This window comes from Anser anser (genome assembly GCF_964211835.1).
Source record: "Anser anser genome assembly, chromosome: 1".
NCBI classification, from domain to species: Eukaryota; Metazoa; Chordata; class Aves; order Anseriformes; family Anatidae; genus Anser; species Anser anser.
The window spans coordinates 214,788,960-214,812,987 of NC_139720.1; the positions used below are offsets into that span (position 1 = coordinate 214,788,960).

General features: G+C 67.5%; 1 protein-coding gene across 1 annotated transcript in view; it reads right to left on the minus strand.

The window, feature by feature from the left end:
* PDE2A (phosphodiesterase 2A) overlaps positions 1 to 24,028 on the minus strand; it is a gene marked incomplete at its 3' end in the record, with an annotated part of 42,591 nt that overhangs the window by 964 nt on the left and 17,599 nt on the right. The window contains exons 2-5 of the mRNA XM_083820391.1: positions 18,919 to 18,979; positions 3,680 to 3,769; positions 2,285 to 2,373; positions 883 to 992 (exon numbers count right to left, since the gene is read on the minus strand). Of these exons, the coding sequence (XP_083676517.1) occupies positions 883 to 992; positions 2,285 to 2,373; positions 3,680 to 3,769; positions 18,919 to 18,979 (350 nt within the window). The remainder of the gene's footprint in view (positions 1 to 882; positions 993 to 2,284; positions 2,374 to 3,679; positions 3,770 to 18,918; positions 18,980 to 24,028) is intronic.

The following is a 24,028-nucleotide window of genomic DNA, read 5'->3' on the forward strand; positions in this document are numbered from 1 at the left end:
CCCGACCCACTCTGCCACCCATCCACCCACTCTCCTATCCATCCATCCACCCATCCATCCATCCACTCATCCCTATGCCCAGTCATGCAGCCAACCCATCTGTCCACCCATCCACCTTCTCATCCACCCACCCACACAATCACCCACCCATGAATCCATCCACCCACCCACCTAGTCACCCATGCACCCTCATCTCTCCCTCTCTCTTCCTTCCCTCCCTCCTACCCATCCATCCATCCACCCACCCATCCATTCACCCATCCATCCCTCCTTATCCATCCATCCATCCATTTCTCCACCCCCACCCATCCATCCATCCATCCATTTCTCCATCCATCCATCCATCCATCCATCCATCCATCCATCCATCCATCCATCCATTTCTCCATCCATCCATCCATCCATCCATCCATCCATCCATCCATCCATCATCCATCCATCATCCATCCATCCATCCATCCATCCATCCATCCATCCATCCATCCATCCATCCATCCATCCATCCATCCATCCATCCATCCATCCATCCATCCATCCATCCATCCATCCATCCATCCATCCATCCATCCATTCATCCATCCACCATCCATCCATCCATCCATCCATCCATCCATCCATCCATCCATCCATCCATTTCTCCATCCATCCATCCCTCCACCCACCCACCCGCCCATCTCTCCATCGCTCCATCCCTCCATCCATCCACCCACCCGCCCATCCATCCACTCCTCCATCCCTCCCTCCCTCCCTCCCTCCACCCACCCACCCATCCCTCCCTCCTCCCTCCCACCCACCCCCTCCACCCCCCTCACCCCCCCGCCCATTGCCCACCCCATTCCATTGCCCCCCTCCCCCCCGCACCCAGCCCCGTGCAGCCCCCACCTTGCGTGCCGGGGGCGAGGGGCGCAGCCAGGGGGCCCAGCTGCCGGCCCTGCAGCTCGGCGGGGGGCAGCCCCCCGCACTCCACCCGCTTCTGCCTCCGCACTGCATCCCTGGGGGGGACAGGGGCACCCTGAGCCGCCCCCCCATGAGGCCAGGCAGGGGCCTCCACCCCCGTGCCCCCTCCTGGAGGCCGCTTTGCTCCCCGCCTCTGTTGAACCCCCCCCCCCCCCGTGCCATGTCCCCCTGCTTCGCCCCCGCTAAGGGACCCCCAGGATGGACCCAGTGAGTGGGGGGGTGTGGGGCTGGGAGGGCTCGCAGCCCCCCACCCATGGGGCAGGTTGGCTGTGGGGGGGCGTGGGCAGCCCCAAAAAACTAGGGGGGAGTGGGAGGTAAGAGGGTGGGGAGGGCACATGGGGTGCAAGCGGTCGGGGAGGGCTTGGGATACAGGGGGGATGTGCACAGGGAGTGTGCATGCGTGTGCATGGTGTGTGTGTGTACGTGTGCATTGTGTGTGTGTGTGTGTGTGCACCCCTAAGGGGTGTGTATGGGTGTGCATGGGGTGTGTGTGCACAAGGAGTGTGCATGTGCAGAGTGTGTGTGCATCTGCATGCTGCATGTGCGTTGTGCGTGTGTGCATGTGCACAGTGAGCGTGCATGTATGTACATGGTGTGTGCGTGCATGTGCACAGTGAGTGTGCAGGCATGTGCATCCATGTGCACGTGCACAGTGAGTGTGTGCATCTGCATGCTTCACGTGCATTGTGCATGTTCACACTGAGTGTGTATGCGTGTGCATGGGGGTGTGCGTGCACGTGCACGGTGCATGTGCATGTGCATGCTTCATGTCCACGGTGCATGTGTGCTTGCACGTGCACGGTGCATGTGCACAGTGTGTGCACGTGTGCGCACACACATGGCAGGCGGAGGGGTGTGCACATGCACAGGGTGTGTGTGTGTGTGTGCACACTGCGTGTGTCTGTGCATGCGTGGCTGGGCAGTGCACGTGTGTGGATGTGTGTGCAAGGTGTGTGTGTGTGCGCACACACGTGCACGGGGTGTGTGCATGCGTGTGGCTCATCCCAGACCCACAGCCCAGCAGGGCTTGCAGTGGGTGGGGGGCCGGGGGCGCACAGCACAGCCCGGGGTGGCCCAAAGGCCCCCGCAGCCCCAAACCCACCACTGGGGGGGGGGGGGGGGGGGGGGGGGGGGGCAGCAGCAGCTCTGCAGGAGGGGCTGCAGCAAACCTCCTGCCCTCGGCACGCGTGCGTGCACAGCACCCACACCACCCCCGAGCTGCTCATCCAGGAGAGCCTGGTGGGGTCTCGCATCCCCTAAAAGGCTCCAAGTGTGGGGGGGGGCACGGTGGGGGTCCCCCTGCAGAGGGGGTCCATGGGGGGCTCACCTGAGCTTCCCCTCGGCGGGCAGCTCGTGGGGGGGGTCGTCGCAGGTCAGCCGGGTGTCCCCATCCAGCAGGTAGATGTAGACGTGCTCCTGGGGGGGGGGGGGGGGACAGCACCTCCGTGAGCCCCCCCCCAGTGCAGCCTCCGTGCACTCCCATGCACAGGGCACGGGGCAGGACACGGCTCCCTGCGTGGGGCTGGGGGCTGCTCCCCCGCAGCCCTCCCCCGGCTCTGCAAACCTCTCAAACCCCCCCGCCCCCCCGGCAGCCCCCCAGGATTGGCACGGCGTGCCTCAGTTTCCCCTTGCGCACTTCCCAGGGCACACAGAGCTGCGGCGCCCCGAGCACGGTGTGCCTCAGTTTCCCGGGGGGGGATTTTCCAGGAGCTCCGACACCCCGCAGCAGGCAGGATCGAAGCGAAGAGCCCCCAGCGCGGGCACGGGACCCCGAAACCTCCCAACGGGCGGGAAGAAGGCGGCAGAGACGCGGCGGCGGCAGCGGAGCCGGCACCAGGCGGCCCCGGCACGCTCCAGCGCCCTGAGGCGGGGGGGTCAGGGGAGGGAGGGAAGGGTAATTCACGGCAGCAGCGGCGATGCAATCCCATTATCGGCTGCCAACGCGGGAGATAACGCGCGTGTCACCGCGGCGGGGTGATTTAACGCTGCGGTGCCGCGGACACGTTAGGGGCCGCGGCTCCGGGTTCGTTCCGCGCCAGCTGCTCCCTGTCTGACGGCCCCGAGCTGCCGGAGCCTTCGGCGGCGGGCGAAGGCCGGGCTCGGCAAACTTTCTGGGCTGAGGGTTTCAGCAATCGGCGCCCAGAAGTAACGGCGGAGGCAGGCGGAGAGCGAGGGGGACGCGCGGGGAGGAGAGCGGCGGGATCCCGCAGGGATGGAGCAGTGGGGGAAACTGAGGCAGAGCTGGGGGCGAGGGGGGAGTTTTGCTCGGCTGGGGCACGGTGCTGGCACGGTCTGCGTGCCAGCAGCACCCGGGGCCACCAGCACGCCGGGGACACCCCCACCCCATCAGCGGGCACGCCAGCACCCTCCTGCTGCAGCACGGTCCCACCCCAAAAACAGCGCGGGGGCTCAGCCCCGGGTACCTGTGCCCCTGGCAGTGCCACCCTCTGCGGCCAGGCTGGGTGACAGCAAGGGGACAATGAGCTCAGGGGTCCTGCTGGTTCGGGGGGGGAGGGCTCAGCACCGCTCCCTCCCCGCCATCAGCAAGGGTCCAGGGGGGACGTTAGCAGAGGTCATGCTTAAAATGGCAAAGAGGAGAGCGCTGACGTGTGGCTCAGCCCCAATATCAGCCAGCAGAGAATCCACCCCCTGCGGGGAGCTCACGGATACCCATCGAAGCCCAGTGCCCACCCCCCCAGCACCTCATGGGGTCCCCACCTACCGCTTTGGGCAGCAGGGAGAGGACGGCATCGCGCAGGGCGTCCCGCAGGCTGGAGACGTCGATCACGGCCCCCAGGCTCAGCAGGGCGTCCTGGGGAGAGAGCAGACATGGGGGGGGGGGGGGGGACGACACGGGGAGGGGGCTGAGGTGGTCACCGCTGCGATGTCACCAACGTCACCACGTCACCACAGCGGGGTTTTTTTTCCCCCCTGGACCCAAAATCCTGACCAGGTGACGCTGCCTGCCTGGGGGGGGGGGGGGGGGGGGGGGTGCACGGTGCCGGGGACACCCCAGGGGGACAGGGACAGGAGCCGGGTGCCACCTCCCTGCAGAGCGCTGCTGGGGGGTGGGGGCGGTCACCCCTTTTTTGGGTGTCCCTGTGACCGTGCAAATGGCCATCCTGCCATATTGGGGCATACTGGGAGCACTGGGCAGGGGAGCGCCCCAACACGTGGTGCGACACGGGGCTGGCACAGCAGGGCGACACGGGGAGCCACACGTGGCCGTGTGTGAGCCCTGCGGGCGTCTGCTCGGACCACAGCAGCACCAGCACGAGCCACACCAGTGCCCGCACCAGCCCCACCAGCACCACACCAGTGCCCACACCAGCGCCACCAGCACCACACCAGCGCCGGGCGGCGGCAGCAGGGCGGCCGCGTGCCGATAAATCCAGAGCTGGGTCCCCCGCGCTGACCCCGGCCGGCTTTATTTACGCCTTTGATTTCTTTGCACGAATAAAAACGACCCGAGCCCGCTCCCGCCTTGCACAGCCCCGACAGCCGAGGCAGCCGTGGAATTTTAAAGAAGAGCCGGCAGCTTTCGTGGGCACCGAAATCTGGCAAAGCCCCCGAGCACCGCGCACTGCGCCCCGGCCACCCCCCCCCCGAAGTGCACGGTGAGGGCACAGCGACCCTCTGGGGTCCCTCGGCCACCCTGGGCTGGCCACGGTCCCCGGCGTCCCAGCGCTTGCCACAAACCCCAGGCGGGGGCGCGCCATGCCCCGGGCACCACTGGTGCAAACTGGGGCTCCCAAATTCCTCCTGCCCCAAGCAGCCGATGGGATGGGGTGCACGGAGCGGGGCTGGAGCTGCGATGGTGGGGTTTGGGGAGGAGGGGGCTGAAATTGTCCCCCTTTGGCAGGGACACCCAGCCCCGTGTCCTTTCTTCTGGAGCAGTGTCACCAAGGGGGGGGGGGGGGGTCTGGCTGTCCCCATACCATGTCCCCGAGGCACAAAACGGGGCTGAATGGCACGGGGCGCACGAGGGGCAAGGAGAAACTCCGGCTGCTCCTGGCTAACGCGGCAATGAATCAACCCGGGGAAGATGAACCGGGAGGGAGGAAGGGGAGAGAGCAGGGAGGAGGGGAACCAAAGAGCTCGTATGCGCCGAGAGCTGGCGGACGTGGCCCAGGAACAGCCCCGGGCAGGAACAGGGGACACCGGGAGCAGCCCCGACACGCATGCATGCGCCTTGCACGACCGCGCACGGCGCTGGGCATCTCCAGGGCTTGGGGGGGGGGCTCCGAGTGCTGGGAGCCAACCCAATTTTTTCGGGGGGGGGAAGAAAACGGCAGCAAAACGCTCCCGAGCATCGAATCCCGTTGCAAACCAGCACAGCCCCGCGTTGCTCCCCCACCCCCACCCCGGGCCCCCCCCCGTGCGCCACCCGTCCGCCCCGCAGCGTCCTCGGCGGGGAACCCGGCGCCGGCGGGAGCTGAAGATTTGGGCTCTGGCTGTGATTCCAACAGGGCCGCATCTCCAGCCGCTCACCAACACTGGAGACACATGCACTGTAGAATACAGCCAGGCCTCGACCGGGTGCCGCGTGTGCCCGGCATCCCCGCCGCGCCTGGGGGGTTTGGGGGGGGGACGAGGCAGAGCCCGAGCGGGACCAGAACGGGTGCTGGGGGGGGGTCCGGGGTGAGCCGTTCGTCCCCTCCCAGGAAAGCCACGGCGGTGGCACGACGGCGCGGTGACAGACGGGTGCCGGCGAGGTGGCAGCTGGACGCAAGCAGTGGCTTTAAAAGGGACGGGAAAATCCGCCCCCCGCGGCCCCCCCCTGCCCCCGGCCCCCATCCGCGGGGTGGAAAAAAGCTGCAGGAGCTATTAAAAAAAAAAAAAAAAAAGGCCAGCAGAAAGCCAGGTGGGGCCGTTTGCGGAGTGGGGGCACCCCGCTCACCCTGCTCCCAGCAGGAGGGGGGGGGTCGGGGGGGGGGGGGGCATTTGTCCCCCTCCCGAGCCCGGGGCATCGCCACGCTCCCCGGTGCCGCGCCACGGAGCTCCGCGCCCCTCTGCGCCCCTGCCCCGTGCGGGGCCAGCGTTGAATTTCTTGCCATAAATAGTACTTGTGGTGCTGCCCCCCCCCCCCCCCCCCCTGCTGCTGGCCCCCCCCGGCCCCGCTGGGGCCCTGCTGTCAGCTTTGTTTATTGCCTTTGCTTAATTGCCGCGCTCGGGAGCCGACGCAGCAGCACGGCGCGCGCCCTCCTGGGCGCCACGGGCTTGGCCCCCCCAACCCCGCTCTGCACAAACCTGGAGGGGGCCTTGGGGGGGGGGATTAACCCCTATCCCCCCCCAAATAAATCCTTCTCCTTCTGTGGGGTGCAGTGATGAGTGTTGGCCGGGCAGGGGGATGAGCATCTTGGGGCCGCCGTGCAAAATGGAGGGGACACGGATGGGGAGGGGGCTCGTCGTCCATCCCCCCCCCCCCCTCCCGGCCACATCCTGCATCATGTGCCATGATTAGATCCCCCCCCTGCCCGGTTATGGGGATGGGATTTTTGTGAATAGGTCCCGTTGGGTGCCCTAAGAGCGGGACGAAACACCCCCAAACGCCGGGGACGACACGGAGCGGCTGAGCCCTGCGGGAGCGCCTGGCCCCATCCTGCGCCGCCTGCGGCACCCCCATGGCATCCCTGCCGGATTGGTGCTGCTCCCAGCCCGGGCTCCTCCAGGCACGCACCCCTGCCAGGGAGCTAATTACTGGGCTAATTAAGCTGCGGGGCCTGGCAGGAGGAGGCTGCGTTGGCACAGCCCGGCGCCCTCCTGCAGCGCAACGCTCGACGTTGGCCATCGGCCACCCCGTCCCTGCCGCTGGGACCCACGGGGGGGGGGGCTCAGCCCCAGCCCCGGCCCCCTGCACACCAGGGCTGGGGACCAAAAACCTTTCTCCTTCATCCGGCCCAGCTCTCTCTCGAGGCCTGACGCTTCCCGGGGGTTAATTAACTTTGTGGAGCCAGGGAAGCGCCGCGGAAAGCCTGGGCGTGGAGGGGTTGCGATTCCCAGCTGTCGGAGCACAGCCCGGTGCCCTCGTCCCCGGCGCTGCGAGCGGAGCAGCCCCTCGGAGAATGCCTCCTGCGGGGGGGTGCGAGGGGAAGGACCATTTTTTGGAGACGCAGACACCCCCCCGCCCCCCCCAGCAGCTGTGCGTGGAGGAGAAGCTGCCTGCCTGGCACAGCAGCACGTCCCCAAAGAGCCCACAAAACCATTGGGGTCCCAGCCCTGGCGTGTGTCTGTGTCCTCCCCCCATAAAAAAAAAAAAAAAAAAAAAACATTGTAATGGTGCCAGGGTGGCAGGAACAGGGACGTGGGGGCAGCACATGGGGGCAGGCTGGATGTCGGGGGGGACATGGAGCTGTGGGCAGCGGCTCGGGGTGCCCGTGGTAATGGGGTGATCCCACCCGTGGCCCTGCAACCCCCCCTTGGCTCACCCAGCCTGGCCAGGAAGGGGCCCCCCCACCCGGTACAAGCGCCCCAGGAGAGCGAGGGGCAATTAAATCTCCATCAGCTCCTTGGGGGAATTCATCAGCGGGGCTGTGCCCTCAGCAGGGCTCCGTTCGATATCGCAATTAACGGGCTGGATGATGGAGAGGAGCTCGCGAAGCCGGTTCACGCCGAGAGGATGGGCCCACCACGACCCCAAGCACCTTCCTTTTGGGGTGCCGGGAGCTTTTGGGGTCCGTGCCCCTTGCCCACCCCATGTCCCAGCTCCCGCTCGGCCGGCACGCAGCCCCCCCCCATGCAGGGCGGCGAAGCGCCGGAGCCGTATCTGCCCCCCCCCGTTTCTCGGCGGAGCCACGGGGTGATTAATGAAGCCATTCATCTCGTTAGGGTAAGCAATCTGTCCGCGCCGACACAAGCCAGGGTGCAGCCACCGGGCAGGAGCGCTGCCGCCCTCGGCCACGGCGTCGGCATCCAGTGCCAGCACCCCACGTTCCTCCCCGGGGGGGGAGCACCAGGCAGGTATTTGCCCCCTTTTCTGTTCCCCCCCCCCCCCCCGGCTTCCTTTGTAGGGCTGGGGATTCATCGGTGACTGGGCAACACAAATCCAGCAATTTTGGAGAGGCACCACCGCGCTCTGCCTCCATTTACCTGACCTCCCCCCCCCCGAGAGCGGCAGCACCCAGCACCCTTCCCTGCACGGTGCTGGGCGGGCAGCAGGGGCTGGTTGGGGTTACTGGGACCACCCCACCCTTGCCCCATCCTGCCCGAATTTGCAGCCTCCTCCTGCCCCGCGGGGACGTTTACGGAGCACCGCAATCCCGTCCTGGCCGCCCTTCCTCTCTGGAAGGGGACGAGGGGACGAGGACAACCACCTGGACGCAGCAGGACCCAGGTGCTGCGGGGCCTCCTGGCACCCCCTCTCGCTGCGGGGGGGCTCTCAGGGCCTGCACCCCCCTCCCTTGGCCCCTGGGACCCCGCTACGCTGGGAGAGCAGTGCCAGCACCAGCGAGCACTGCGACGCGAGCACTGCTCCTCTGCCAGCGAGGGGAAACTGAGGCACCCCCGGGCCCTGGGTTTGCAGCGGGGCTGGGTCCTGCCCCACGTCCAGCTGACAACGGGGCTGGGGTCCCGCGTGCAAGGACGGGGAGAGCGTCCCCATTGTCCCCACGCCTCTCGTGCACAGCTCATGTGGCCGTTCGCTTCTGGCGCAAGGATGTCGCCCGGCACCGCCAGCAGCCGGGGGCAGGCAGGAGACGTTTGGTCCTGGTCCCCGGTGCTGCGCTGGTGGTGGGTGCACCCCGGCCAGGCTGCGCGAGCACCCATGGGTGCTGGCTCCCAGGAGCTCCCCGAGCCCCGGGCGGGGAGCCGGGGGGATCTGCTCCCCGTGCCACAAGGCCGGCAGCCTCCGCCAATATTCTGCCAGTGGGGCCGAGAAACCTGTAGCAAATTAATTATTTTCTAGCCGAATTTTCAGCCCAGCTTTTTTTTCGGTAAAGGCCACGAGTAAATCCCCCCCCGAGCTGCCGGCAGCTTGCCGGGCTCGTGGTCACGGCAGCGGGTGGCGGAGCTCCGAGCCCAGCTCCCACTCCGTGCCGGCACCTGCCCCTCGACCGGGAACGCAGCCACCTGGGGATGCGAGGGAAATGGTCTCAATTAATTTGTAAGTGGATTAGTCAGGGCGCATTAGCCCCCGCGTGAACGATCGCCTTGGGGATGCGAGCGGACAGCGGCCGACCTCCGCTCCCCGAGCCAGGGAAGGCGAAACGGAATTAGGGCCGCAGGGCCGCTGAGCCCTTGCCACCTCCCCAGCTCACACTGGGTGCCGTTGGCACGCTTGTGCCCCCCCACCGGCCCTACAACAGCTCCTGGAGGGATGGCAAGGCTGGGAGCCACCAGCCCAGGAGCCGTGGGGGCTGCCGGTGGGGTGGGAGCAAGGGGGGGCACTGGGCATTTTTGGAGAGCTGCACGCGAAGGGGGTACAGTCACGGCACTGGCCAGGTTTGGGTCGTGTTTGGTGGGGCTGGAGCCCGGGGGGAGCAGCAGGGGCTGGGGGTGGGCGTGGAGGAGGGAAAACCATTGGGAATCTCGCTGCTGCCTGCAGCACGGGGCTGGGAGGGTGACACGGAGCCGGGGGGGACAAGGTGGCACGCAGCAGGGCCCCAGGGGCCCCTGGGGGACATCTCCCCCCCTCCAGGACCCTCCGGCACCGCCGCGAGCACAAGCATCGTGCCGAGCATCCCCTCCCCGCCATGCCACACACACTGCCGGCCAGGAACAACACGGCCCTTTGCACCAGGCTGGCTGTCATTGCACTGGGACACGTGCGTCCCCCCCTCCCCAGCAGCTCCAGGAACAGCCGAGACCCCCCCCCCGGAGCCCCCCGGCCAAGCCTCGCTGCCGGCTGCCAACCAACCCCCAGCGCCCGCGCCGCTCTTCCCAAGCATCCGCGGAGCAATCTGGCGGCGTTAAAAATATCCAGTGATTCAGGCAGCTCGCCCGTCCCCCCCCCCGGCCTTGCCTCGAGGCTGCCGAGCCCCCCGGCCATGCTCCCCCCGGGGCTGCCCCCCGCTGCCCCCCCGGGTGAGGTTAAATATAGCCCCGGCGCCGGGTGCCGGCAGCACGGAGCTCCCACCGAGCTGCTGCATGGCGCGGGCAGCCTGGGGCACCACGAGCCCTCCCCAGCCCTGTTTTAGGATCCTCCGGGGCCGGATCCTTGCCCTGCCCCACAGTCTGCATCGACAGGGCATGGGGCAAAAATGGGGCAAGGTTCTGCCCAGGCGCACAGGCAGCGAAAGGAGGAGGGATGGAGGGATGGAGGGACAGATGGAGGGAGGGAGGGGTGGAGGGACGGAGGGACAGATGGGGAGGAGGGAGGAACGGAGGGACAGAAGGGTGGAGGGGACGGAGGGAGGGATGGAGGGACGGGGATGGAAGGACAGCTGGAGGGAGGAACGGAGGGACAGAAGGGTGAAGGGATGGAGGGAGAGGAGAAGGAGCCGGGAGGATGGATGGAGAGAGGGGGAAGGATGGACAGAGGGAGGGTCAGAAGGAGTCGGAAGGATGGATGGAGAGAGGGGGAAAGGATGGACAGAAAGAGGGAGGGGAGGAGGGAGGGAGGGTCAGAAGGATGGAAGGATGGGTGCATGAAAGCGTGGAGAGATGGACGGAGGTTTGGAGGGATGGGTGGAAGAAGGGGTGGAGGGATGGAGGGACGGATGCATGGAGGGATGGAGGGATGGACGGACACAGGCTGTGAGGGACAAAAGGAGGGAGGGAGTGAGGGAGAGAGGGAGGGATAGAGGCTAGGAGGGACAGAAGGAGGGAGAGAGGGATGGAGAGGGGGTGGAGGGATGGAGGGAAGGTCGGAGGGATGGGGGAATGTATTCATGGAGGGCTGGAGGGACAGGATGGAGGGATAGAGAGGGGCAGAGGGACAGAGGGAGGGAGAGAGGGTTGGAAGGACAGCCAGAGGGAGGGAGGGACGGACAGACGGATGGAAGGAAGAAGAGATGGAAGGAGAGGGCGCGGAGGGATGGAGGGAGGGTTGGAAGGACAGAGGAATGGACGCATGGAGGGGCAGATGGAGGGAGGGATGGAGGGAGGGGAGCTCTGCCCAGCCCCGGCTGGCAAGTCGTCCATCCGTCCATCCGTCCATCCCTCTGTCCATCCCTCTGTCTGTCCATCCACCCACCCACCCACCCGTCCGCCCAGCCGTGCCTGCAGTCGTGGCTGAGAGCAGTGCTTTCGGTCGCAAATTACATTGGTTTAATCCAATCAGGCAGCAACAACCTGCAACCCGAGGTAGCCCCTAATTACCTCATCCTTTATATCGGGCTAATGAGTGTAAACGGGAAGGAAACACTTCTGGGATATCTCTTATATCCCAGATGTTATTTTGCCCGGGGTCCTGGTGCAGCAGATAGATGAGGAGCTCGGCACCGTTGGCAGGTGCTCAAGAGCACGGAGCCGGCCCCGGCCATCGGCACCGCCGGGCTGGGACCTGGGGCTGGCACTTCCCTGGGGCTTGTACCCACACCCTGTGGGATTAGCCAGTCCCTACACGGCCCACAGCCCTGCTCCACCAGCACCACGCTGGGATTTAGTGCGGATGGAGGAGTAAAAGGGCCGTGGTGAGCCCCTCTGCCCCTGATCCGGGCTCGCTTGAGCCCGCTGCGCCTAACCAGCGCCTTACCCACCGCCAAGCAGGCACAAAGAGCTGGCTAACTGCACCAGCGTGAGCCGTTTGCTTCTCCTTAAATAGCACTTTAAGAGGCATTTCAGGTGCTCTTGCTCTATTAGCGAGTCCCGGCTGACGAGGCCGCAATATAATCACCGTTCAGTGGTGCGGGGCGCACGGTGGGCAGCCAGGCCCGTGGCCACAGCAGCGCACACAGGGAGGGGGCACGGGGGGGGCTGCACAGGGCACAGGGCGGCTTGCACAGGCAGTGTGCACGGGGCTGTGTTTTGCACAGGTGGCCCGCATGGGGTGGTTGGCACAGGGTGGGTTGTGCAAGGGGCGCGCATGGAGCAGTGCGCACGGGGTGGTTTGCACAGGGCGGTTTGCACAAACGGTGTGCATGGGTCCCTTTGCACCCCAGTTTCCATTTATTTTTTTTGTGACAGATTCAGCTGGAATGGCTCTCCCTGGGGAGCACACGGGGGTGGCGGCGGGCGCACAGCGGGGTGCTCCCCAGCCATCCCCGTGCGCCCCGCATCGTGGCCGGCCCGGCCACGGCCGCATCCCTCCACCCACAGTGGGCCAGCGACGGCCCCGCTGATAAAAAGGGGCTGGAGTCAAGGCCACTTCCTGTTGATGTACCATTGTCAGGCAGGACAAACGGCCCGGGGACCGCGGCCGTCGTCCTCCTCAAGGATTTCCCGTCACCCAGAACATCGCGGCCTTCTTGGAACAACAGCCCCGCAGGGCTGGCAAAAATACTCGCGGCTAATTAGCTGCTGATAAGAGCGGGGCTGGAAAAGGGCTCGGGATTTCTCCCGCAGCAGCAGCAGCAGCAGCAGCTCGGCCAGGGAAGGGAAGGGAAGGAAGTTGTTACTCGGGCGGTAAACAAATTGCGAGGAGCAGATAAATGGCTTGTCAGAGCCCCGCTCCGCAAGAGCCGCGGTGCCGCGCGCCGGCAAAGCCCCGAATCACCCCGGACCCGACGCATTTGCTAAGGAAAGCGCTTGGCCGCGTCTCCCCTGGATAAAACAGGAGCCTGAGGTCACCGACGCGCCCCGCGCAGCCCCACGTCTCCTGCCCCATACCCACTCCTGGGGGCAGCCGGGGCAGGGTTTGTTCCCGGCGTAACCGGGGTGAGCACAAGAACCACGGCTGGAAGCGAAAGGACGGCCCCATGGAAGGAGTCACCCACGCACTGCAGCGCCGCAGTGACACCCCGGCGTCCCCAGGAAGGGACTTGACCTCTGCCCTTGTGTTCCCAGCACGGCGAGGAGCTGCCGGCCCCGCAAGGCTGCCGCAGCAATAAATAAAGTGCCGGAGGATGGGGGAAAGGGGAGCGGGGCCGGCTGTGGGGCGAGGCGGTGGAGCTGTGCGCCCGACGTGTGCCGGGGACACATCCAGCCCTGGTGCTGCTGGCCCTGCCACTGCCCCCTCCGGCTCTCAGCACCCGGGGGATGATGCAGCTCACAACTCAGAGCAGCCCAAAGGGATGGGGAAACCCGTCCCTGTGCCAGCAGAGGTGCCTGGAGGGGATGTTCCTGTGGGCTGGGGTGCAGCCAGGTCCGTCCTGCAAACCCAGAGCTTGGGCAGAAAACGGACCTGGCTGAGCATCCGCATCCACCCAGCCACCTCATCCATGCAAGAGGTGGCTGCCTGGGCAGAGGGAGAGCGAAACCAGTCCCTAAAATCCTCCCGCACCTCGTACCGCGGGTGACGCCGGCCCCGCACGCCCTCCCCATGGCACCCCGCAGCAAACGTGAGCTCCATCCCCGAGCACGGAGCCCTCTCCGCCCCGTTATTAGCAGCAGCCCCGGCACCCAGACGCCTTGTCCCTGGGGGACGCGGACACCCTCACGCCCTGCGCTCACACCCGCCGGTGCCAGCCCTTTGCACGGCGGCAGAGCCGGGCATGGTGCCGGCGCCGCATCCCCAGGACGCGGCGTTCCTGGAAGGCTCTCCCTGGCACCCGGTGCCCTTCCTGTCCCCGCCAGCAGCCTGCGCCTCCCGGGCTGCCACCGAGCAGCTTTCCTAGACACCTGCTGGTGGCTGGGCTCGCCGAGAGGTCACCGTGGCAAGGATCTGCTGGCCACCCGCGTTGCCAACCGGGAGCAGGGCTTTTGGCCAGGAGGGTGCCCAGCGGGGAGGGCATTGGGACAGACCCCAAAAGGACCCCTCGGTGCTGTGCATGGAGCCCCCGGCCTGATGCAGCCCGTGGGCACACGGTCCTGGAGAGGGACCTGGGGGGGGTGCTTTGGGCAGTGGCATGGGAAAGGGGGGGGGGGGAAACATTCGCACGTCCCCACTCGGCACTAATGGGATCTGCACGGTGATTAGGGAGCTCATTTACCAGCCTCTGATTGAACTGGGAAAATTTAATTGCTGGCCATCTGCAGCCGGGGAGGAATTCGATTTGGGGCAGCTCTCCAGGCAGTACCTGCATGGGCTGGGGGGGGTCCGGGGCTGTGCCAGCACTGCCCGGCTCCGTTGGGACCAGGCACAGAGCAGCTTCGCTGCTTGCAATAACACCATCATCAGGACATTGCTCTGAGTGCATGGAAAAGCTGCTCCTGGCTCCCAAATAATCTTTTATTTTCCATATATTGAGGGGTTTGGGTTACGGGGTCCAGCCCCGGGGTTGTCTGGCCCTATGAACGGCAGGAGTTGCATTACTCGGGGGGGGAAGCTGAGGCGCAACCCAAAGTCACACGTTAAATCCAGGCCAGGGCCGGGACCAGAGCACGCAGCCAAAAACCCACAGATCTGCCCCAGAAAAGCAGCCGAGCCCTGCCTGGCTCCCTCCCTGTGCCCAGCTGGCTGGAGGAAGAGGATGGGTGAAGCAGGCACGGGGAGACACGAAGGGAAGGCGAGGGAGAGAAGTCGCAGGAGGGACCCCGGCCACCCTACGGCGAGCTGGTGCTCAATGGGTCAGCGCCTGCCCCAAATCTGCCCCCCTGCCCCAAATCTGCCCCCCTGCCCCAGATCTGGCCCCCTCCATCCACGTGGGCTGGGACACGGAGCTCCCTGGCAGGGCTCATTTTGGGGTGCAATCGCCCACCCTGAGCACCTGTGGGCACAGGGGATGCTCACACGCCCGATGCTGGCCACACAGCTCCCCTTTTAGTTTTGGGGCTCACCCCAGAGGTGGCTGCGTGGGGCTGGGGGGGCTTTGCTAAGCAAGGAGGGGGCTAAAGAAGCAGCACAGGATTTTGGGGGGGATTCTCTCTTGAGGCTCAGGAGATAAGGGAGCAGGGAGCAGGAGATAAGGGCTGAGGGCCCCCCAGCCTGCGCAGTGCGTGGGTGGAAGCGGGATGCGCCTACGAGGAGCCGAAAACCGAAGCGAAAATCCCCCTCCAGCTACAGCACAGCTGCCAGGGAGGATTTTCTTCTGGGGCTGGCAGCATCCTGGGCTGGGAGCAGCCTCACATCACGGCCGTCCCTGCTCCTGCACGGGGGACATGGGGTGTCAGGAGGCAGCCCCGCTCCCCCCAAACCCGTCATCTCCCCACCCGTCCTCCTAGGGACAGGCCACCAGCACCGTGGGGCAGCCAGGCTGGGGATGCAGCCGGCTCAGACCCAGCCCTGAGAGGAGGCTGCTGGTCTCCCCAGCTCCGGAATGTGTTTTGGGGATGCTCAGGTGAAACCTGGATCCAGCCCTGCTGAGCCCCCCGGGGTCGGCCTCGCTGCGTCCCCGCTGCGGGCAGGGCCCCGTGCCATCGCCCCCGTGCAAAATATCTCATCTCAGCTCGAAAGGGCCAAGGTTTGGGGGCACGGAGCAGATGCTGTGCCCAGGAGGACGACGCTGGCGCTGTGCTGCCGGCTCCAGCATGAGAAATTCCTCCCCTCCAGCAAACACCAAAGGTCAAAGCCACCCGGCACCGCTGCCCCAAAGCCTCCTTGTCCCCGTGCGCCCGGGGCAGGCGCAGCTCCGGCCAGGCTCTGGGCTCCCCCCGCAGCCCCTGGGGACAGCCCGGGGCTAGGCACCACAGCAGGGCCATCCCCAAAACGCACCCGGAGGTGCCCAAGGACCCTGACTGTGGGCACAGCAGAACAAGGAGCTCACAGGATGTCCCCGGGGAGGCTCCAGGAGGAGAACCGAGACCCACGGGTTGGCGCAGGAGCTGACGAGAGGGTGGCTGTGACATCCCTGGGGACTTCACCCCGCGGCACACACCTCACCCCACGGACACGGGAGATTTTGGGGGATCGACAGTGCCAAAACCCACAGCCCCCATGGACATGGGAAATGCCAAAACCCACAGCCCCCAAACGAGCAGCACCAGGACAGGCACCGAGGTGGCACGGGCTGATCCTGCACACACAGAACAAGCATTTAATGGTGGGGACCCCCTGGACAAGGACGGCCGGGGGGTGCCCAGCCCTGGTCTGGGGGTCCCGTTCTGCCCCCGGGCCAGCAGGGTGGGGGCCGTGAGCAGGGCAGGGGAGGGGAGGAAGCCGTCCCCCATCGCACGTCATGGAAAGAAGCGCCCCTGCATTGTGCGGCGCGGCCGCCGCGGCCCTTTCCTCCCCTTTATTACCCTGCTGATGTGTTTGTGTCAGCGGGAGGAAACGGCGGCCGCGCCGAGACAAACGGCTGCACACACGCATGTCCCCGCGCTGTCCCCCGCCCCACAAGCCCGGCCTGCCCCCACCCGCACCCCCCGTGGGGAAACTGAGGCAGGAGAGGGGTGCGCCCTGAGGATCGATGCGTCCCCGGGGCAGGACGGGGTGCCCGGGGGGGGGGCGCGGGGACGCGGCTGCCCCCTGCCCTGTAGCTGCTCCGTGCCCCCCCCAGCCCAGCGCGGGTGCAGCAGCAGTGGGTCAGCACGGCCCCCCCCCCCCCCAACCCCCCCGGCTGGCTTCCTGCTCGGCCAGGCTGCGAACACGTATCAATTAGGCTCTGATTCATGGGCCAGTCAGCGGGTAATTGCATTGGGGCCGCTGGCTGGGAGAGGAGGCAGGGAGAGGAGGCAGCGGTGGAGACGCAGACAGCTCGCCGGAGCGGCCTCACCCCGCTGCGGGGTGCTCGGGGCCAGGGGGGGGACACAAAGCCAAAAGCCCCAAGGGCCAACTCAGCCCCACAGCTGCGGGCTCGGGGCCGCTGGTCCCAAAGCAGGCGGTGCCACCGGCCTGGCACTGCTGGTGACCACGGTGATCCCAGGAGGGACGCGGCGTCCCCGCGCAGGGCAGCACAGCAGTGTCCTCCCCTCGCCACGCACCTCTCCGTGGCCCTGCTCTGGTCCCTTCACCCCGTGCTGCCGCAGCATCGCCCACCGGAGAGGCAGCTCTGCCCGTCCCGTGTCCCCCGTCCCCAAAACACCGAGACGGATGTGCCACAGGCTGCCCGAGGCACATTGCTGGGGCAGAGCGGGTTGGGTCCTGGGCTCTGGGACCACCACGGACCCCACACCACATCCCCTCACCCCGAGCACTACCACGGGGAGGAATCGCCCATCCTGCCCCTGCTGGGTGACAGCTCTGACGTCCCCAGGCTCAAAACCCCCGCAGCAAACCGTGCCGGCCCAGCCCGCCGTGCCGACCCCGGTCCCTCTCCGCCGGCCGCAGCGCAGCCCAGTGCTGCTGGCCTCTCTCTCCTAGTTCCTTTCTCTCTGTCAGCAGCTTTTGGCTGCTTCCCGCGGCGCATTTTGTTTCCTGCCCCTCTTTTCGCAGGGCAAAGCCCGCTGCTCCCTTCCTCGCCCTGGCAGTGGCCGAGCTGCGCTGCGGGCAGGGGGACACCGAGCCCACGGCCGCGACGCTCGCACCCAAACCACGGTGCTGGGCACTGAGGTCAGGAAACCCAGCCCTGGGCACACGAGGGGGCTCAGGGCTGGAGCAAAGCCCCCCGAGCTGCCCCAAATCTGAGTGCGTTTGAAGCACAGAGCACCCAGCGCGTTCCCATCCTCCTCAGCCGGGGCGCATCCTTCCCCCCAAAAACCTGCGTGAGGGAGGAGAGGAATTGGGGCACGGCGCTGCTGGGGGGGCCTGGTGGTGCCCCCCTGCTCCATCCTGGCACAGCCACCCCGGTGTCAGCCCCACGGTAGGCACGATGCCTGCCCCAGGCCGGGCACCGGGCAGCAGCGGGGAGCCAGCTCCTGCCTGGGGGGGGCACAGAGCCGGAGACCCCAACCCACCCCCCAGCTGCTCCAAAACGCATCAGACCCCAAACCGGCCCCGCAAACGCACGGGATGCCCCACACCCCCTGCCCCCCAAACCCAACCCCGAGCCCAGCGACCCCCGGGACTCCCCCAAATTCGTCCCCACACCCCCTCCCACAGCCCCGGAGCCCCCATTCCGGGGGTGTTGGGGGGGGGGTATAGGGGGCGGCCGGGCAGAGCCCCCAGGTCCCGGCCTTACAGCGTCCCGGAGGGTGCCCATGGCGCGGCCCCGGCGGCGGCGGCGGCTCCCGGTGCGGCTGCGGGAGGGCGCTGCGGGCCCGCCGGGACCGGGACCGGGGCCGGGGCAGGGGCAGGGGCCGGGGCCGGGGCCGGGGCCGCCCCCCCCCCCCCAGGGCCAGCCCATTTCCTCCGGGCCGGCAGGATCCGCACCTCCCCGCAGGAAAGGCAGCGCCGGGGGGGGGGGGGGGCGCGGAGCCCGGCGCGTCCCCGAGCCCCCGGGGGGGGCACCGCTGCCCCTGTCCCTGCCGGGGGTGCGCTCCCATCCCCCGTGCACCCGGGATGGGGGGGTCCCCGCTGCTCCCCCGGCCGGTCCCGGAGCTCCGTGCCTCAGTTTCCCCACCGGGCACGACCTCCCCAGCGTGTCCCCCCCCCCCCGCCCCGGTTCGGGACCCCAGCAGCTGCCGGGGGCGCACAGACCCCGCCGGGGGTTTGGGGGGGAAGCCCCCGGCCCGGCCGGGAGGTGCCGTGCGGGATGCTCAGCCCTGACACGGGGGGGTCCCGGCCCCCCGCAGCGTCCCGACCCCGCTTTTCCAGCAGGACCCGCGGCTCCACCGCCCCCCCCCATTGATCTTCGTGTCCCCCCCCCCAGTCCCTTCCCACCCTTAAAACCGGGCACCCCCCGGGACCGGGCGGGGAGTGGGCTCAGCAAAGCCCCCCCATCCCAACCGGGTCGGGGTGGGGGTGGGGGGGCACGGGAATGGGGGTCCCAAGTGGGAGAGTGTTGGAGGGGGGACACGGGGAGGGGGGTGCGCACGGGAAGGGGGGGTCCCGAATGGGAGGGGAGGGGAAGGGGGGCACGGGGAAGGGGGTCCCAAATGGGAGGGGAGGGGAGACTGGGATGGGGGGCGCGGCTGGGAGGGGAGTGGGGGGGACCCAAGGGGACACCGCGGGGGGGGGGGGGGGGGGGGGCAAAAGGGGGAGGTGGGGGGGGCTGTCCCCATCCCTACCTGTAGCGCCTCGGAGCCGGGCACGGCGTCCTCCACCTTCAGGAAGACCTGCTGGCCCCGTCTGAAAAATTGAAGGAGGGCGGTGAGGAGATGCTGCAGCACCAGCACCATGCCGCCTCCCGGCCCGGTTCGGAGCGGCACGGCTCGGCTCGGCACGGCTCGGCTCGGCACGGCCCCGCTGCGCTCCCCGCCCCCGGGCAGGGGGGGTGCGGGCCCTGCGCTCCCCGCCCCGCTCCGCCCTGCGCTCCGCTCCGCTCCGCACCTGCTGCGGGGACCGCGGGGACCGGGGGGGGGGATTAAGGGGAGGGGGGGGGGACACGGGGCACTGCCCCCACCCGGCGGTGGGGGACCCCAAGGGGGGGTGGGCTGCGAGAGGTGCTCCTGCTGCGGGGTGAGCCCCGGTGGGTCCGGGCACTTGGAGAGGGGCTGGGGGGGGGGCGCGTCCCCACCCCCCTTCATGTCACCCCCACCTTGGGCTGGGGGAGGCCCCCGTCCCTGGGGGATTTTGGGGATGCCGCCTTTAAAAGCCCCATATTGGATGAGCCACCCCCCCCACAAGACAGGGGGCACACACCTCGTGGAAACGACCCCCCCGTAGGGGTGCGGGGGCTGCTCACCCCCAGCCTCCTGCCCCCCCAGCAGGGAGGTGTGTGCCCCCCCCGTGCACTCGGTGGGAATTTCCCCCTCCCCAACTGAATTCCCAGCCAGAAGCCCCCTCCCCTTCTTGGCAGGGATGAGCCCCCCCAACCCCCCCCCAGCCCCCGGAGCTGGGTGGCGGCGCTGCTCGGTGCCAGCCCCGAATCGTGCTGCTGCGGGACCCTGCCCGAGCCCTGCTGCCCTCCTTCCCCGGAGCCTCCCCTGGGGAAAGCAGGGGGAAAGGGCAAAGAAAGAGGAGAAACCCCCCCGTCCTCCTCCAGAGCAATGGGGGGGGCGGGGGGGGGAGCAATGCCACCCCACCACAGGGGTTTTGGGGTGCCACATGCCCGATCCATGCGGATACCGAAGGCAGCACACGCGGAGGAGCAGCGGGGTGCTCCTGCGCCCCGGCATCCCGCAGGGACCCGTACAACAAAGGGAGAAGGAGAGGGGTCTGCAGGCGGGGAAAGCACCGCGCTGGGGCCGCATCCTGCCCGCTTCCCGGGGCAGAGGCCAGCCCCGCCGAGCGAGGGGAGGCCCCCCCAGAAGCCTTCCCTCAGCCCAGCCGGGGTTTCCTCGCCACCCAGATCAGATAAATCGGAGCTGAGCTGGCCTAAGCCACCCGTAACGGCTCCTTAAGTGCTGCTCGGGCTCTTAGCCTCTGGCAGAGGCTGCTCCGAGTGGCTGCCAGCGTTATCTCGAGCCTTTATCGAGGGGCAGGCTCAGGTGGGGAGCGCACGTGGCGGCGCGGGTTCCTCCACGGCGTGCCCCGTCCCCATCTGAGCCCCTCGAGGGGCACCGGGGGACCGCAGCCTGGCCTCGGGCCCCCTCCTCATCCTCCTCTGGCGAAGGGGCTGGGGGGTGGCGCTGCCTTTCCCAGCTCCCCAACAAAGGCAGGAGCTCCGCGGGGCTGCTTTCCATGCCCATCCCCAACCACCCCCTCAGCCCACCCCAGGCGTCACCGGCATGGACCCCAACCCAAACGGCAGTGGCACCCAGAGTCCCCCTGGGTGTTTTCCCAGCTCATCCCCACCTTTGCTGCTACATCACTGGGGCTCTCTCCGGGCTCTCCCCTACTCACTTCATGCCCCCAGCACACCCTACAGAGGAATTCCCGTTCCCCTCTGTGTTTCCTGCACCAAAAGCAGAGCCCAGGCGGGTGCGCACGGGTGGGCACGGGGTGTCCGCGCAGCCCCGGGGCCGAGGGCTGAGCCACGGCTGCAGCTCTGACTTCCAACCCGGGATGTTTTGGCTGCAGGGCCCCAACAGCCCCCAAATCACCATTCCTCGTGAGCCCTTCCCCTCTGCAGGGACACTGCTCCAGCTCCAGCTGCTGCCAACGCGAGGTGGCAGCCCCCTGTGTCCCCTGTGTGCTGCGCCCTGCACCCTGCACCCCACAAATTGCATCCCGCACCCCACATGATGCCTCCTGCACCCCACAGATTGCATCCTGCACCCCACACAATGTGTCCTGCACCCCACGCAGTGCGTTCTGCACCCCACGAGCTGCATCCTGGGCTGCACACCCCGCACCCCGCTCCCTTCATGGTGCACCCTGACCCTGCAGAGCATGTGGCACCCTGCACCCTGCATGCTGCACCCTCCAACCTGCACCCCATTCCCTGTCCCCATTCCCTGCTCCCCATTCCCTGCCCCCTATTCCCTGCCCCCATGCCCAGCTCCCCATTCCCTGTCCCCATTCCCAGCTCCCCATTCCCAGCTCCCCATTCCCTGTCCCCATTCCCAGCTCCCCATTCCCAGCTCCCCATTCCCTGTCCCCATTCCCTGTCCCCATTCCCTGCTCCCCATTCCCTGTCCCCATTCCCTGCCCCCTATTCCCTGCCCCCCATGCCCAGCTCCCCATTATCTGTCCCCCATTCCCAGCTCCCCATTCCCTGTCCCCATTCCCTGCTCCCCGTTCCCTGTCCCCATTCCCAGCTCCCCATTCCCAGCTCCCCATTCCCTGTCCCCATTCCCTGCTCCCCATTCCCTGTCCCCCTTCCCAGCTCCCCATTCCCAGCTCCCCATTCCCAGCTCCCCATTCCCTGTCCCCATTCCCTGCTCCCCATTCCCTGTGCCCATTCCCTGCCCCCTATTCCCTGCCCCCCATGCCCAGCTCCCTATTCCCTGTCCCCCATTCCCTGCCCCCCATTCCCTGCTCCTCGCACCCCGCAGCCCCCGGGCGGTGCCGGGCGGGGGGGGGCTCGGGGGGGCCCGGCGGAGCCGCAGGGCCATCTAGTGGCCAGAGCCACCCGGGCCAGCCCGAAGGACGCCCCCGCCGGCCCCGGGGCGCGCAGGGGGCGAAGCGGCCGGGCAGGGACCCTCCTGGCCCGGGGGGGACGGGGACGAGAGCTCCCGGCTCTGCCCGCAGGTCCTCGGCCCTTGGCGATGTCTGGCAGCACCCTGGGACCGAGGGGGTGCCACAGCCCTGGCTGCAGGGAGGTGGGTGCCTCACCGGGGGATGGCACATGGGGATGGCACGTCGCCTGGGGACGGTACGTGGGGATGATATGGCATGATATATTACCTGATATGGCACGTGGGGATGGGCACCTCAGCTGGGGATGGTACTTGGGGATGGCACCTCAAGTGACATGGCACATGGTGATGGTACCTCACCTGGGGATGGCTCATGGCGATGGCACCTCACCTGGTGGTGGCACACAGAGATGGGCACCTCACCCGGTGATGGGACACAGACATGAAACCCTACACGGTGATGGCACGTGGTGATGGGCACCCCACCTGGTATGGCACATAGTGATGGCACACCACCCAGTGATGGCACACGGTGATGGCACCTCACCCAGGGGTGACACACGATGATGGCACCTCACCCGGGGGTGGCACACGATGATGGCACACCACCCAGTGATGGCACATGGTGACAGCACCTCGCCTGGTGACTGCACATGGTGATGGCACCCTACACGGTGATGGCACATTGTGATGGCACCTCACCTGATATGGCACACGGTGATGGCACCCTACACGGTGGCAGGACACGAAGATGGCACCTCTCCCGGTGATGGCTCACAGTGATGGCACACCACCCAGTGATGGCACACAGTGACAGGCACCTCACCCTGAGCAACGACATCTCTCTGGGCTCTGCTCCTCGCCCCCTCGGGGACACCAGGAGCTTTTTCCTCTCTCTAGGGCCTTGGCCTCCCGTCAAAGCCCCGTGGGCAGCAGGCTGCCTCGCCCCCGCGCCCCACTGCCCGCCCCACGCCCCGTTGGCGCCCTTAGATCTGCTCAAATCCCCGCTGTGGATTTTTGGTCTCAGGTTTTTTTGCTTTTTTTTTTTCTCCTCCCACTGCCGGCAGATGAAAAGGAGAGAGGGCGAGAGGTCAGACGCTTGCGAGCTCCTCAGCCCTCCCAGCCTCCGGAGGAACCCTTTGGGGAGGCTTTTCCTCCCCTCCAGCCTCAGTTTCCCCACCTCGCCCCGCAGCCAGGAGCCTCCGAGCCCCGGTGCCGGAGGCTGTGGGCTCGATCCCCGTGGCTCGCAGCCCGCAGCGAGGGTGTGTTTCTATGGCAATGGGGATAAGTGCCGCCGAGATGCGAGCTCATGCTTGGAGACAGATGCTGCAAACAGCTCTGGAGCCGCAGACGTGGCTGCCAACTGCCCCGGAGCCTGGGGGCGAGCACCCCTGTGCCGGGCAGGATGGGACCCCCATCCTCACCTCATCTCCAAGGGCTGCTGCTGGAGGAAATGTCCCGGCCGAGAGGGTCCTTGGAGGGGACGCAGCATCCACCTAGCCGGGGGGTTTTGCACCTGGGGCCGTGCCCTGTCCCCGCTGTCACAGCCCTCTGCACGAGCAGGATCGACCTGAGCCCCCTGCAGCAGCGCTCGGCTGCGGGCGTTTGGGCTGGAAAGCGGCGCTTCCCATCACCAGGCTGTGCACATCCACGTGCAAGGGGTGGAAAAAACACCTCACAACCAGCCCCGGGGCTGAAATCCCCGCTCACCCTGCCGGGCAAAGGGGCGGTGGGATGCTGAGCTGCTGGCTTAGCGCTGGGACCCCTGGGGCTGGGGGGGAAAGGACAGAGCCGGGGCCGGGGGCTGCTCCCGGTGAGTCACCCCAGGGCTGTGCTATAATTAGCGATCCCAGCAAGACGAGGCGCGGGGAGATTCGTCAGCTGCTGGCCTTAATGAAGCAGGCAGCAGCAGGGCACCAGCGCAGCCGCGGCGTGGCACCCCGGTGGGGCTGAGGGAGGCGGCGGGGGGGAGGTGGGTGGGGGGTGGGCGAGGGCTATTTCCAGCCGGAGCCGTGCAGCACCAAATTGCCAGCTTCAAGCACCGGGGAGGCTGGGGCTGGGTGCCCACCCCACTCAGTTCTGCCCCACAGCCAGCACCTCACCGTGGGGCAGCCGATGTGCCCCACACCGTGCCCAGGCCACCTCGGGACCCTCAGCACCCCCAGGTCCCCACGGCACAGCCCCGCGGTCCCCAGCTTCGGGGACACCACGCTGC